Genomic DNA, 14,152 nt, shown 5'->3' with positions numbered 1-14,152 from the left:
CCAAAAGGTGATCGATTTTCTCGCTAGCACGACGATGCTGCTCCTTGACCGCCGTCGCCTGCTCGTCGGTGGCTGGCGGCTCCTGGTCAGGACCGCCGTCCACTTTCTTAATAAACGTCGGAGTAGGCGTCGATGTGGGCGTCTTGCTCTTTCCGCCCTTGGACTTCTTAGCCATTACTCTAGTGAACAACGGCGCTTGATGCTCAAAGTGGAATCTTTTGTGAATGAGAAAAAACTTTCAGGAAGAAAACAATACCGTGGAGCACCAAAATACAAGAAACAATCAAGGAATTTGTATGCTGAGCCAACTTCAACTTCCTCGATTGACGATCCTACACGAACTTGTAGGCGCATTCGATGAGCTGGTGCGCCGTGATGTTGCTCTCGCCCGTGCGGTTGAGCTCCTCCTTGGCCATCTCCGCCACCAACAGCAGCTTCTTGACCGATATCGGGCGGTCCGACAGCAGCGTCAGCACCTCGTCCTTCTGGTCGTCCGCCACGGGAAGCCCCGTGTGCGTCAGGACAACGTCGAGCTCGTCCTTCTGCGTGAGCTGCGGCACCTCCAGACACAGATCGAACACGTCGCTCAGCTCCACCGCCTGCATGGCGGCAATGTTGGATGTGACGCCGATCACCACGAGTTTGCGACCAGCCACGGGAACAGGGTTGCGCACCAGCACCATCAAAGCCTGCAGCACCAGGTTCGAAAAGCGGGGGCCCAGACCTGACAAAAGCAATTTAGACACGTGACACTCACTCTGTCATGACAATCGCTCTTACCAACGTAGTCCATGAGACGCTCGATGTCGTCCAGAATGATGATGCTGAGTGGAGATCGATAGGCCTCCTCGAACAGGTTGTAGATGTACGAGCACTTGCCGCTCTCGGCGCGCGAGATAAGCTCCGACGCCTTCACCATGCGCACCAACGGGAACTCGCTAGCAACAGCGCAGTACGTCGCCAGCGCAGTCTTTCCGGCGCCGCGCTCGCCGTGCAGCAGTACCGACATCAACGGCGTCTTGTCGTTCGAGCGGACTTGCTCAATCACACGGGACAGAGCCTCACGCACATCCGTAAACGAGCTGCCGTACGGGATCAGTCCGTTCTTGTAGAACAGCGCCAGCTGATCGCTGGGGGCGCCGAACTTGGGCTTCACTTCCTCCAGTGCCAGGGCGAAATCCTCCATCGAGATTTCCGGGTTAAAGTTGGCAATAGCGTGCATGGTCCGCCCATCAGTACCACGTGACAGAGCGTGCGCTGTGGCAGCACGCACCAAACCTTCGATTTCAGCACCGGAGAAGTTCTTGGTGCGTTGAACGAGGTTTTTGTAGTCCGGGTCGTCGCTCACGAACTTAGTCGGGTCCAGGCAGTTGTCCAGGTCAGCGATAACCTTCGGATGCAGCGCCCCTTTCTCACGGGCGCGGTCTGTGTGAATCTTAAGAATCTGAGCGCGGCCCTTTTCGTCCGGTAGATTAATCTCAATCTGCACTTCGAGACGACCCGGACGCATCAGAGCTTCATCAAGCATATCCTGATCAAATAAAAAAAGGTCACAGATTATAAAACGACAGCACAAGTAATTCTCACTGGAGCTCGTACCTTTCGGTTCGTCATGCCGATGACCAAGACGTTGTTCAGACTGTCCACACCGTCGATTTGGGTCAGCAGCTGGTTCACGACACTGTCACCGACGCCTGTGCCATCACGGCTTGAGCCACGCTGCTTACAGATAGCGTCAATTTCATCAAAGATGATAATGTGCACGTCGCTCTCGTCTCCGAGCTCTTCCTGGTCTTTGCGTGCGTCAGAAAAGAGCTCACGGATCTTGCGTTCGGATTCACCCACAAACTTGTCGAGGATTTCAGGGCCGTTGACCACCTTGGGCTCTTTGGCAGTCAGCGCCTGCGAGATCTTTCGAGCGATCAACGTTTTACCGCAACCAGGCGGCCCGAAGAGCAGCATACCGCGCACGTGTTGAATACCGAGCTTCTGGATGACATCTGTCGGGAATAATCGCGAGGCGAAGGCACGACGGAAGATGTCATTAAATTCCTTGTCCAGACCTCCGATACCGAGCTTGGAGAAGTCGAAATCCGGCTTAAATACCGTGCGCGTCATGCCGCTGGACTGGTTAGTAAGGCGGATGGGGGCGTCCTTCCCCTTGGTGAAGTTGATGATGGCTCCATGGAGATAGGCACCGACACGTGGGGCGAAGGAGTCGAGATTGCCATTGTCCCCGTCCACTGTGTCGATGTTGATGCACTGCAGACGCAGAGGGAGACCTTCGCACCTGACTGCCATGAGTTGCCCCACAGCGAAGACCTGATGCGTGTATTCCGCCTCAAAGACGTCCTTGAGTAGACTACAGTCTACGACTCGCATTTCGTTGCCCTGTGCACGTGTGAGAACCTGCTGGATCTCGAAGGTGACTGTACTGAGGACGCCCTTAGCAGCACTCGAAGGAGCATATACCGAGACCTCGCAAGCCTGATTGAGGGGCAGCCCCACACACATACGTTGCATAGTACCCACAGCCACACTTCCCGGTTGAATTTCCTTGTGGGGCTTGGCAGCCATGACGAACTTGCGGTTAATCCAGACATTGAGACCGTGTGCACGTAGATCCTCTTTTGTAACGACTCCCGGGGGTGTCTGCTTGACCAACGACATGAAGTCGTCCAGGTGCACGTACACGCAGTTGGTGAACGCATACGAGTTGCCAGGGAGGCCTACTACAGCCGCCTCGAACGCCATCTTGGTCAAAGCTTAGTGAAGACGTGGCAATTTGTAGTGTGTCTGTTATCCTGAATCTATTTAGTGAAAGAAACTCCTATTTTACACCCAATCAGCGAATTTAGACGTATCACCTTTATTTAGATCCAGCCAATAGCAAGCGACCAGATCACGTCAAAATGCGGTAACCTACAGCTTCAACTCGAATGAACTCGAGGCATCAACCTTGAGTCCCTTGCTGAGCAAAAACGCGTCCTGGTTAGGCGCACGGCCCAAGAAGTCCTTCAGCATGACGCTGGCGTCTACCGAACCGCCGCGCGCGAGGATGAGCTCACGGTACGCCAGTCCCGTCTTGGGGTTCATCAGTCCTTCCTTCTTGAACCGAGACACGAACATGTCCATGGAGAAGACCTCGCTCCACATGTAGCCGTAGTACTGTGCGTCGTATCCGCCAGCCAAGTGGCCGAAGGATCCTGCAAAGTTCGTCTCGGGCGTCATGTCGATGAGCATAATCTCGGTCTGCAGTTGTTTGAGGAGCTGCGCCGTGTTCGCCTTTGGCTTCGAGTGGATGGTCTGGTCGAAGATGGCGAAGAGCAGCTGGCGCTTGTTTAGCAGACCAGTGTTAACATTCTTTGTGGAGATCAGGCGAGTGATCAGGTCGTCCGAGAGTTTCTACAGTCAGCAACAGCACCAAGTTAGAGGAAATGAAGGCGAAATCCCCATCCAAATAGACGCACCTCGCCAGTCTCGTAGTGCGAGGACAGACGCTGCAGCGGCTCCTTCTCCCAGCACCAGTTCTCCAGCATCTGACTCGGAGCTTCCACAAAGTCACGCTCCACGCGTGTACCAGCGAAGCGAGGAATATCCACTTCTGAGCACAAGCAGTGCATCACGTGGCCGAACTCGTGGAAGTACGTAACGACCTCCTGATGGCCTAACAGTGACGGCTTCGACTTGGTCGGGGCGTTGAAGTTGGCCACCATAGCGGCAGCGGGGTACTATTGTTATCAATCACAATAACGAGTTAAATTACTGGTAAAAAACGGTTAACAATGTTAGTTAACGCACCTCGCGGACGCCAGCAGAGTTGATGCAGCTCTGCTGCAGCGTGAAGCAGGCAGCGTGGCCATACTTACCAGCGCGGGGGAACAAGTCTAGATAGAAGTGACCAACGAGGTTGCCGGCCTTACCCGGGCGTGCATCGTAGACAGCGAACATACGAACATCCTTGTGCCACACGTGGGGCTGCGAAATTTCCACAAACTTCAAGCTCAACAGCTCTTGGTACATCGACAGCAATTCCGTCGTCACGTGGGTAAGCGGGAAGTACTCACGAAGCTTTTCCGAGTCGATAGAGCAGTGTTTCTTGACGTATTGGTCCATATAGAAGCGGAAGTCCCACATATTGATCTTGCCGTCAAACTTCCATTCGTTTTGTTCGCAATCGGCCTCCTTCAGCTTCAACAAGTCGTCCAAATCTTTCTTAGCAAGAGGGACCAGTTTGTTGTCCAGATCGCTCAAGAACTTCTTCACATTTGCGGGGGTTTCAGCCATCCTATTGCCAAAAACGAGATGTCAGAGGATTACAACGCCCAAAGCTGCTCCTTCAAGTGATACTTTCTCACCTTTGCTCCAGAACGTAAGCAGCGTGGTTCTCGTATCCCAGCGCCAGTGCCACTTTGTGACGGATCTCCAGCATCTCCTCGAGGATGGCAACGTTCGTGGAAATGCAGCGGCGGTTGAAGGCGTACTCCACAGCCTTGCGAGTCGACTCCACGGTGCACGTGTTGAGGATCGGGAACACTGTCGGGTACGAGAGAGCAATCTTCGAATGACGAGGCAAATCTTCGCGTTAGAATATACAAGAAGGAAAATCTGCAGATATGGCAACTTCTCACCTTGTATTTGCCATCGTCGCCCTTCTCGAGTGCAGCGATGAAATCGTTGCTAAGTCCCTTGAGCTCATCATGCAAAAATTGGACCTCGATTGTTTCCTCCGAGAGATTCTGCTGGAACTGGATACCGAGCTTGGACAACTTCTGCTTCCAGGCCTGTACCTCCTTCTGCTTCTCCCCCGGCAACTGCAGTCCGTTGCGCTCAAAGTCCTGCACTAGGCGGTGTACGTAGCGCTGCGTGACCGTGTTTAGTTTCTGCGAGCATCAAAAGCAAAAAAGAGCACAAAAGTTATCAGTACGCAGCCTCTAGAGCCAAGTTCGCTCTGTTCCCTTCGCACCTGGTAGGCTGCACTTTTGTAGAGCGTGTTAACCGCCCTGTACACATCTGCACGCATGCTGCGCTGCACGGAAAAGTCCTCGATGACCTCGTCCGCCTTAGTGCAGGCATCTCGCGTCTCCTTATCGGCCGCCACCTGTCCGAGGAACGTCACGTTGGTCACACGGCTGAGCATCTCGTGGTCCAGATCGATGATTTTCTGCGCTGTGCTCTCGAACGTCACTGCGGACGGAGATAGTGCCGCGATTTCGTCGTCTACGCGCTTCATCTGGGCCAGGATACGCTCCGTCTCGGCCTCAATCTCCGCCACACTGAGGTCAAAGCGCAGGTTCGTCAGCTGCTTACGCAACACACGCGTGCGTTGCTGTTTCTTGCTGCGTGCCCACAACGCCAAACCGGCGAGCGCCACAGCGCATGCGGCCACGGCCAGTGCGTTCTTCTGCTTGTCAGTCGCCATCGTCGATCACTTCGAGCGGATCTTCAAATGAGGGGCAGAGTGGGGCAAAATGGAACGAACAGAAAAGAGTGCCTTACAAAAGGCAATATATTCAGCACGAAAGGGGACATTATTGGCTGGACAGCTGCCAATCAAAGTTGACGAAGCATCCACGTCAAGTTTCGACTTTTGCTGGACGACTACCAAGATCAAACGTGCTACGGCTCACATCCTGGCTTCGTCCGAGAGCTTGGCAGCTGCATCCTCATCGATGAACCAGTAGACGATGCCATCCGTGGGCTTGACGTTGGCGGCGGGAAGCGGGGGCGTGCGCTTCTCGACGCCGACCATATGCGGGATCAACTCGGCTTTGCCAGCACCAGTAGCCACGAACGCAACCTGCGTAAAGCAAGGAAATAAGCAGTTGAAAAAGTGAAAAGACTGCAGAGGTGGCGTACGTTGGCGGCGTTGTTGACGACTGGGTAGGTGAGTGTGATTCGCTGCGGAGGTGGCTTGGGTGAGTCTTCAATGGACGCTACGAACAGCGTCTTCTCCTCCAGAAGAGGGTGACCCGGGAAGAGCGAGCACGTGTGACCGTCTGGGCCCATTCCCAGCAAGATCAGGTCGAAGCGAGGAAGCTGTAGACAGCATCGTTAGGCTTCGTGATTAAAACTAACACAGTCAAGCACATTGAACGACAATACCACTTCGCTACCCCAAACTTCGGCCAGCTTCTTGGTGTAGTCTACCGCCATGGCTTCTGGCGTCAAGGAGGCATCGATGGTGTAGATCTGACTTGCTGGCACGGGGATCTACACGCATAAATTACAAAGATAAGTAAACTGGCCGGTAACAGGTCGACTGTATCGCGTCGCTTACGAAGTCGAAGAGTGCCGCCTTGCAGGCCTTGTAGTTGCTGTCGTCGTGGTCCAGCGGCACGCAGCGCTCGTCCGCAAAATAGATGGACCACTTAGAAAAGTCGACATCGCCCTTGATGGCTTGCAGACCTTTGTTCAGGATCTACAGCATGGTCATCAGCAACAGCCATTTCAAACGATCTCATTGTGCACTCACTTTGGGCAGCGAGCCACCCGATAGCGCCACCGTGAAGCGGCCGTGTGTGGCGATGGCCTGCTTGCTCAAGTCGAAGATGAGCTGGCCGACGGCGGCTCCGACCTCGTCGGTAGTGCTGGACACACGGAGAACCATCGTTTGTTTGTTAGGAAGTGAGAGCAAATGTGCGATGACAAGTAGGGCAGCTCCAAGCAGAGGCGGGCGCATAACTGTGCACGTAATCATTGGCTAAAAATACGTGTCACGTATGTTTTTTGAGAGAATCTTCAAGAAAGTATCTTTTGACAGCGATGCAATTCCGCCGTCTTGCTGTGCTCGCACTTGTTAGCGAGGTGGCGGCGATCGACTACCCTGGCGGCTGGTTACCAGACAGCCAGCAATGCGTGGATATATGTGCACGCGCGTCGCCGATCCCGGTCTGCCCGACGCATGACCCGTCGTGCCTCGCCAAGAAGCAACGCCCCGGAGACTACGACTTTCTTCTATTGGAACAACTCTTCCTTCCGCAGTTTTGCCGTGATCTGCTGGTAGGCGTGGACCTCACCATATCGCACCGAAATGTGAACAAGTATCCACATGGCATCATGTGTGAGCCTTCCAAGGCTGTCAGCAAACTCTCCATCCACGGCCTTTGGCCCAACTACTTCACCGGCTTCTCTGCTTGCTGCAACGTGAGCGACACCATCCGCAATCAGCCGTTCGACGCGCTTGGCTTTGCTTCAGAGTCGCCGGAGCTGCTGAGACAGATGGACGAGCTTTGGGTAGACCCCACGCAGCCATCGAGCTTTCATACCCTGTGCGAGCTATACAATCACGAGTTCCAGAAGCATGGACTGTGCTACGCTGCCAATGGTGGGACAAACTTTGACGCCAGTGCACGAGAATACTTTAGGGCAGCAATGCGCGCTGCTGCTGTCAATAAGGAGGCCACTGACACGATAAACAAATGGGCCATGGCGAGTGATCCGAAGACGACATTGGCTGCTATAACGGCGCTTTATAAGACACGGGTGCAGGTTCTGTGCTCGGCAATAGCACCACTCGATGGCAGCAATGGAGGCGGGGGTGGTAATTCTCTAGCCGCCATCCACGTGTGTTTCAGCAAACCAAACAATACTTCGGCCTCTCTGACCCCAATTGACTGCAAGGATGCGTCTTCGACCGCTGTCTTTATTCCTTGCAACCCTGGAATTCCCATCACGCTATCGAAGTATTCTCCACCTTCGACAGTGCTGCCGGCTGCTGTGTACGCACTGTAGAGTGGCTCTATCGAGGTGTTCTTAACATTTTGCGTGTAAAATTATTAATACTTCTAAATACTACTAGTAGTAGGCCACAGGCTTTAAAAGTGAATTTTTCGTCAGTTTTGTGCATGTACCTTAAAATAAAAGTGAATTTTTCGTCAGTTTTGTGCATGTACCTTATATAGCAGTATTTGCTCACGATACAACGCTATCTGGCGCAAACAAAACAGTTTCAAATTTAAAACGCCATAATAATTCTAAGCTGCAATATTTTTGCATACAGTATAGCTCAATCACTTTTAAAATAACTAGGCTGCAGCTGTAATATTCAAGTATACACAACAGCGTGGTATCATTTTGAGAAATATGCATCTGAAGCTAGTGCGACATCGTATTATCTATAACAGTTCTAGATTTCGCGAAATCCTGGCCATTTAATTTGGAAAAAAATCAAAGCACAGAGAGGAAGTTCATTTCACTTGTCAATTACCAAGATGCCCAGTACAGCCAGCCAAGTGTTCGACCGCCTTAACCGACAGTGGGAGGACGAGACCTCCAGCCTCGTTGTTAGCCACGAGAAATATGGCGATGTCGCTCGCCATATAGAGGAAGGAGCCTCCGATTCTGGCTCACCTTTTTGTCTGAGTATATTGCGGCAGGTGGTGATAGTGCGCTAAAGGGCATGACCAACTTCTCTGCGCCCGAGCTGGATGCGCTTTGGGCTCTTGTGGAATCTGCGGTGACGATTACATGGACACAAGGTCGTGGGCGTAAACCGTCTGTGTCGGGGAAAGACGCAATGTTCATTACCCTGACCGTGTTGAAGCATTTTGACACATGGCAGAAGCAAGCGATCGATTTCAGCATCGGGATTTTGATGCTGGAGAAAATGGTTCACCGTGTCATTCGGACAATTGAGCCCGTGCTGTACTCCCAGATAATCAAGCGCGTAAGGATGTCCGAGCAGATGGAAGCTGGAAACACCTTTACAAACTATCCACATGCTCTCTACGCTACTGACGTCAAGTTCCAGCCAGCATATCAGCCTAGCGGTCGCTTTGCAGAACAGAAGGTCTACTTCTCCGCTAAGCACAAGCTGTATGGGTTCACGATTGAGTGCTCTGTGACATCACCAGGTGTCGCTGTTGATGTTTCAGATCATTCTCTTGGATCAACGTCGGATCTGATGATGATGCTCGACAGGCTCACGATTCATCGTCAGATGCTGCGCAAGGAGGACGTGACAGCTGCTGAAATGGGAGCTGACCCAACGCAGCTTCCACATATGTGGGCCGTGCTAGTAGACAAGGGTTACCAGGGTGCCGGGTGGGTGCTTCGAGCGATCCAGCCAAAGAAACAACTGCGCGGAGGCACGCTTGACCGTGACGATATTTCCCGCAACCGTGCAATTTCTTCAGATCGCGTTCTGGTTGAGAACTATTTTGGCCGGATGTGTATGCTGTGGAAAGCTACCTATGTGACCTTTAAGTGGAACGAGAACCGTTTTGATGGTGTTGCTCGGCTATGTGTGGCGCTGACCAACTTCAATGTAGGTTTGCGAGCTCGCGACAGCGAACACTACGATATGATGCTGTCCAAGTATCAGTCAATGGGCGAGCGTGTTCGCACCCTGCGTGCTAGAGCCTAGCATCTATATTGGGCTCGGCAACAGCAGCGCTCGCGCCCTTGACCATATAGCGTTCGCTCTCGCCTATCCACATCTCAGCGCGAGACCTAATACGAATCGGACGACTCCCTAAAGCATGCTTTGTAAGGCACCTTTTCCCGGTCTTATTCTGCTTGATCTTAGCTTCTTAAGACTAAAGACGCTAAATAGATTACTGTTTGCTATAACTCTACGTTTGACTTTCCAACTTGTCGTCAAAATGGATGGAATCAGGCTCCGTGCAGCTAGAAAGGATTAGGCAGCAACTTCAAAGCGGTAAGAAACACGGAAGTCGCTTAATGCCAGTTGCCCACTAATACCACACCACGCGCCGTCTTAAACTCCACAATGCACTACAGGGGTATGCGTGTGACGTTCACAGTACTTCGGCCCGTCACCCCCCTGGCCGATTGATGGCAAGTTGACAAGTGAGGAAGATGAAGTGTCTAGCTGCTGTATTTGCACTTGTAGAGTACCTGATAGTGTATAGGCAGAACCCAGGTGTCGTTGAAATAGACCGACTCTTGGGTAGAAGCCTCCATAATTAAATTTTTGGGCCACAAATGTAGCCAACTGTTTTTCATAGGATCGTACTTATCCCAGAAGTAACGGCCTGAACCATGAGATGCGAATATATAAAAAAACAGCAGGGTAAATGCGAAAAACAAGCATGTGCTTTTCCAAAAATCATGTTTTCCGAAAGAAGGCATGGAATTCGCATAAAATTAGATTTTATGCGAAATTAGGCACCATACGCTAAGACACACTTTTTGAGACTGCTATCTATTCTAGCAAAGTATTCTCCACCTTCGACAGTGCTGCCGGCTGCTGTGTCCACACTGTACAGTGGCTCTATCGAGGTTTTCTTAACATTTTGCGTGTAAAATTATTAATACTTCTAAATGTGCAAGCACAAGAAAGCTCAATTCTGGCCACAAAATTGTGTATTCTTTAGTTGAAACTTAAGAAATAAAATTATGAGAGAGTGATAGAAATAGAGCCATAGTAGTATTTACAGAACAGTATTGTGCTTTCGGCCTAAATTTGCCTTCTTCGGGCGATTGGTTGAATACCACATCGTATTCGCACGCTGCTTTGATTGGTCAAAAGAAGTTTTTATCGCTTCTTTTGGGTTTCCGACAGGTTCGTACGAAGGCAGTACTTTCCTCCCGTTGTTTCGGTGCGCTAATTATTAACGTTTTACGTGTATTTGCAACCGATTTATCCATTGGAATACCTCATATAACAGTGGCCCCCTCGAAGACGGAAGAAGCTGTCACGCGACAGCACGCTCACCCCAACACAGTTTTCCACTGCCTCTACGGGTTTTACTGCCTTGGATATTTGCGTGAGCAGCTTGCTCACCTATACCACAATACATTGAGGACCATCGTTAATTGAATATACGTGTACGAGCGAACAGGGACTTACCAGCGGGCAAACGCTAGCGCTACAAGAAAATTCACGGCGGATCATTGGCGGTGGCTGTGCAACTACTACGCGGACTACCCTTTGGCTTCCTTGGATGAAGCTTGTGATGCATTCGTGCACGCGCATCAAACCAGCATTTCAACATCATCTGTGTGGCAAATTATTCACGACGAAGGCCTCACGAGGAAAGTTCTCGAGTGGCGAGCAATGCATATTAAAGCGCTGGACGTGTTTAGGTTTGTTAAGGAGCTCAGCCACGTCAACTGGTTCTACATCAACGTTGTCTTTCTTGACGAAGTATCATTCGACAGCCGTGACATGATACGAAAACGGGGGTATTCACTTAGAGGGCAGACCATCGCAATCCGTGGTGATTTCCAGCGTAAGCCACGAGTCTCGGTGCTGGTATTTCTGGGGGTCACCGGCATCATCGATAACTACAAGACTGATAGGACCTTTGATCGTCTTCAGTTCTTCACATGCTGCCATGAGTTTGCGTACTTAGCTCGCGGACATGTACGCCATTACCCTGGTTCAAATTTCGTTTGGATCATGGACGGTGCGTCGATTCATCATGATCCGATCATTCAGTTTCTTCGGAGCATTGGCATTGTCCCGATTTTTCTACCGGCTTACAGCCCATTCTTCGACCCTATTGAGTTCATGTTTGGGTACATCAAGCAGGCGTTCAAGCGGTATTACAATGAGTTGAGCGGCAACGATTTCTTGCCTTTGGTAGCTGAAATGTTTAAGCGATATGTAGGATTTGACATGTCTAGAGATTTTAACCATTGTGGTTGGAAGCTGCAGGGTTATATTTACCCCTCTGGGCCAATGTCAAAGGAGATGCGGCAAACTGAAAATTGTGGGAGCAGCAGAGTTTCTGCGCGCGAGGAAGATGAACCATTAGATTTTACGACAAGGGAACTAGATGAGTCGGAATGCTAAGCTAAAACAAACAGTTACTGCGAAATTACTCTTGGTGCTCGATGTTTTCAATGTTCTCAATTCTTTGAATCGGGTCATGCACATCGTCAACAGCAGGAACCGGGATATCCCCTAAATACCCCTCGAGATCCACCTTGCGCGCTTCCAACGCGCGTTTTTGGGATCCCAATCGGTACCCGTACGCCTCCCAAGCGTCCTTGAGCTCTTGGTTGTCCGCCAGAGCAATATTAACGGTATCAAGTGCCACACGCGTGGACTTAGTCAAGTGCACAAGGTGTTCGTGGACTTGTCCGTCTGATGGGCTGAGATAACATTCCAGTCTGGAGGGTGGGGGGTCTAGCACAGAAGCATCCCATGTGGAGCGATCCAAGTTGCGCTGCATTTTGTTGGCCCACACTATCCATGTCGAATAGCTACCTTGGTATGTATTGCCCCAGACGTCTTGCAAACGAGTCACCATTTCACCAATTGAGACTTCTGCCTGCAGCACCTGAATGGTCAGTGTGCTGCGGGCGAATACAGGCCTGCATGAACTCATCCAGGATTCGTGCATTCGAAATACTTAAATCGTACTCGTAAATCATCAACGTCACTGTATTCCCGCGTTGATATGCCGTCCAGAACCTCCATAGTTCAGGAGACTTGGCAGCTGGGACCAGACGTCCGTTGGCCTTGAGCTGCATCACACCGCTCCACGCTGATTCTGCAGGTCTTTCAACCGACCACGCATCAGCAGCCTTTGTAGCATGCCCCTTGACATGGCTGTTAAGCTTCTCCCACAGCTTGTGCATGATATCACTAAAGGAGGAACCATTGGCCGCAAAAATGTTCAGTTGCTTGCCTGACGAGTCGCGCTATCCAGCAGTACTTTTGACAATCCCTTGGTCTACCGGTTGCAGACGATGTTGGTCGGTGCTCTCAGGCGAAGTATCTAGAGATACACGCACTCGCGCACTTCTTGAAGCTCCTGGAGTCGGGAATCTTTGCGGCGGGGTCCTCTCACGCAAAGGATATGGAGAAACACGAGCTGTTGACGATGAGGTCGAGGGTAGTGTTCTGCGTGCAGATCGTTGGTGTATCGAGGGAGACACATGGGGCTCTGGGATGCCCTTCTTTTCTGGAGTTGCTGCAATGAAGCTGCCTTCAACGCCCTCCATCATGCTGTCGCCGCCGTCGAGTTGGTGAGCCGCCAGTTCTCACCTTCTGACTCGAATAAATTATTCTATTACGCAGTTTGCGCGATTGCTTCCTGGTTGATTTGAAGAACCGCTCACGGAGATTTTGAGTAGAAACCACAATACCAGTAGTACTGTATCTCAGGACATGCCAACATGCATTTACTGTAGGATAAGCTCTATTGTGCCGGACACCCAGCATCTACTGTAGCTGTAATCTCTCGATCACCATTATTAATAGGAGTATGTCCAGAGCACAATTCTACCATTTATGCGTCAATAGGGTAGGGGTAAACTATTCCCGCTTAATTCTGAAAGTTTTCGGTATTTTACCGGGTCTAATAATAAGATACCATAGTGAAGTCAAGCTTAAACGATACTTATCCGATAATTGCATTGTACCGGAAAGGAGTTTCTAGATACATATTTAAAGGCAGAAGAGAATTACATTAGTACGACGAGGCTTCCCTTGAATCCCTTCCAGTTGTTACGAAGAAGATGAGGGAGGCGCCTCGCGGGTTTGACATGCCTGTTGGCATGGTAGGGCAGGATCTTGCTGCAGTGAAGGTTTTCAAGAAATTCCTGGTATCAACAGATCTAAGCAGTAACGCCCTAGACAAAATGCACTCTTCGTTACCCAATGCAACTAACATGCCGATGCAAAACATTTACTCTTTGCTAACAGCATTTGGGTTTTTTACAGACAAAGAAAAGTGGAAAAGCTAAATGTGCTGCTGATGGAATCCTAGCAAAGGCAACAGCCTTGGGCTACTTCTCTCAAATTGTGAATCTATTACGCGAACGAAACAGTGGATCTCTCTCTGACGCCAAGCGAGTTGCTAAAATTCGAGACAAAATGGCTAGTGCTATCGAAGAACGGAATCTCCGGTCAAATGTGCAGAGCAATGATTTTCCGGGCTGTAATTTATCTGATCCCTGTATGTTGGTGGAACATCTTGTTGTTCATGCTTATGTGGCCACGGGTATTAAGGGTGTTCATGATGCAGCTATGTTAACTATGATGTGGCATACATTTGGACGAGCCATCGATACGTGTTTCGACTGGAAGCAACAGCTTTCGATCTCTGCATCTGGAAAGCTGTTTTCGCATATCGCTCGTTTAAAGACATCAGTTGTCCAGGGTGTATATTATTTACAAGTCCACAGAGAGATGGCAACAGTGCATGTTGCATGCGTTTGGTATGCTATTTGT

At 50.7% G+C, this 14,152-nt stretch overlaps 6 protein-coding genes across 6 annotated transcripts in view; 1 reads left to right on the top strand and 5 right to left on the bottom strand.

The window, feature by feature from the left end:
* The window catches only part of PITG_08601 (uncharacterized protein), a gene marked incomplete at both ends in the record, with an annotated part of 1,233 nt that extends 1,025 nt beyond the window's left edge, over window positions 1–208 (bottom strand). Inside the window, one exon of the mRNA XM_002903916.1 lies at window positions 50–208. Within this exon, the coding sequence (XP_002903962.1) occupies window positions 50–175 (126 nt within the window). The remainder of the gene's footprint in view (window positions 1–49) is intronic.
* A 124-nt stretch (window positions 209–332) lies between these two features.
* Window positions 333–2,754, bottom strand: PITG_08600 (vesicle-fusing ATPase, putative; the record flags this gene model as incomplete). Its single annotated transcript, XM_002903915.1, has 3 exons — window positions 333–724; window positions 781–1,531; window positions 1,600–2,754. The coding sequence occupies 3 exons, from the start codon at window positions 2,752–2,754 to the stop codon at window positions 333–335; spliced, it is 2,298 nt and encodes a 765-aa protein (XP_002903961.1).
* Window positions 2,755–2,922: 168 nt separating this feature from the next.
* Window positions 2,923–5,422, bottom strand: PITG_08599 (thimet oligopeptidase; the record flags this gene model as incomplete). Its single annotated transcript, XM_002903914.1, has 6 exons — window positions 2,923–3,405; window positions 3,471–3,731; window positions 3,802–4,288; window positions 4,359–4,558; window positions 4,632–4,883; window positions 4,967–5,422. 6 exons carry the CDS (start codon window positions 5,420–5,422, stop codon window positions 2,923–2,925), a joined length of 2,139 nt encoding a protein of 712 aa, XP_002903960.1.
* Window positions 5,423–5,626: 204 nt separating this feature from the next.
* PITG_08598 (6-phosphogluconolactonase, putative) lies at window positions 5,627–6,610 on the bottom strand (the record flags this gene model as incomplete). Its single annotated transcript, XM_002903913.1, has 5 exons — window positions 5,627–5,800; window positions 5,860–6,039; window positions 6,109–6,213; window positions 6,281–6,421; window positions 6,476–6,610. 5 exons carry the CDS (start codon window positions 6,608–6,610, stop codon window positions 5,627–5,629), a joined length of 735 nt encoding a protein of 244 aa, XP_002903959.1.
* Window positions 6,611–6,765: 155 nt separating this feature from the next.
* PITG_08597 (uncharacterized protein) lies at window positions 6,766–7,734 on the top strand (the record flags this gene model as incomplete). The annotated part of the gene is made up of 1 exon (XM_002903912.1): window positions 6,766–7,734. The coding sequence occupies one exon, from the start codon at window positions 6,766–6,768 to the stop codon at window positions 7,732–7,734; it is 969 nt and encodes a 322-aa protein (XP_002903958.1).
* A 4,055-nt stretch (window positions 7,735–11,789) lies between these two features.
* On the bottom strand, window positions 11,790–12,555 carry PITG_08595 (uncharacterized protein; the record flags this gene model as incomplete). The annotated part of the gene is made up of 2 exons (XM_002903911.1): window positions 11,790–12,288; window positions 12,338–12,555. The coding sequence occupies 2 exons, from the start codon at window positions 12,553–12,555 to the stop codon at window positions 11,790–11,792; spliced, it is 717 nt and encodes a 238-aa protein (XP_002903957.1).
* Window positions 12,556–14,152: the final 1,597 nt, after the last annotated feature.

The sequence above is a fragment of the Phytophthora infestans genome, genomic scaffold (genome assembly GCF_000142945.1).
Source record: "Phytophthora infestans T30-4 supercont1.13 genomic scaffold, whole genome shotgun sequence".
Lineage (NCBI taxonomy): Eukaryota > Oomycota > Peronosporomycetes > Peronosporales > Peronosporaceae > Phytophthora > Phytophthora infestans.
This window is presented reverse-complemented; position numbering and strand designations above follow the sequence as displayed.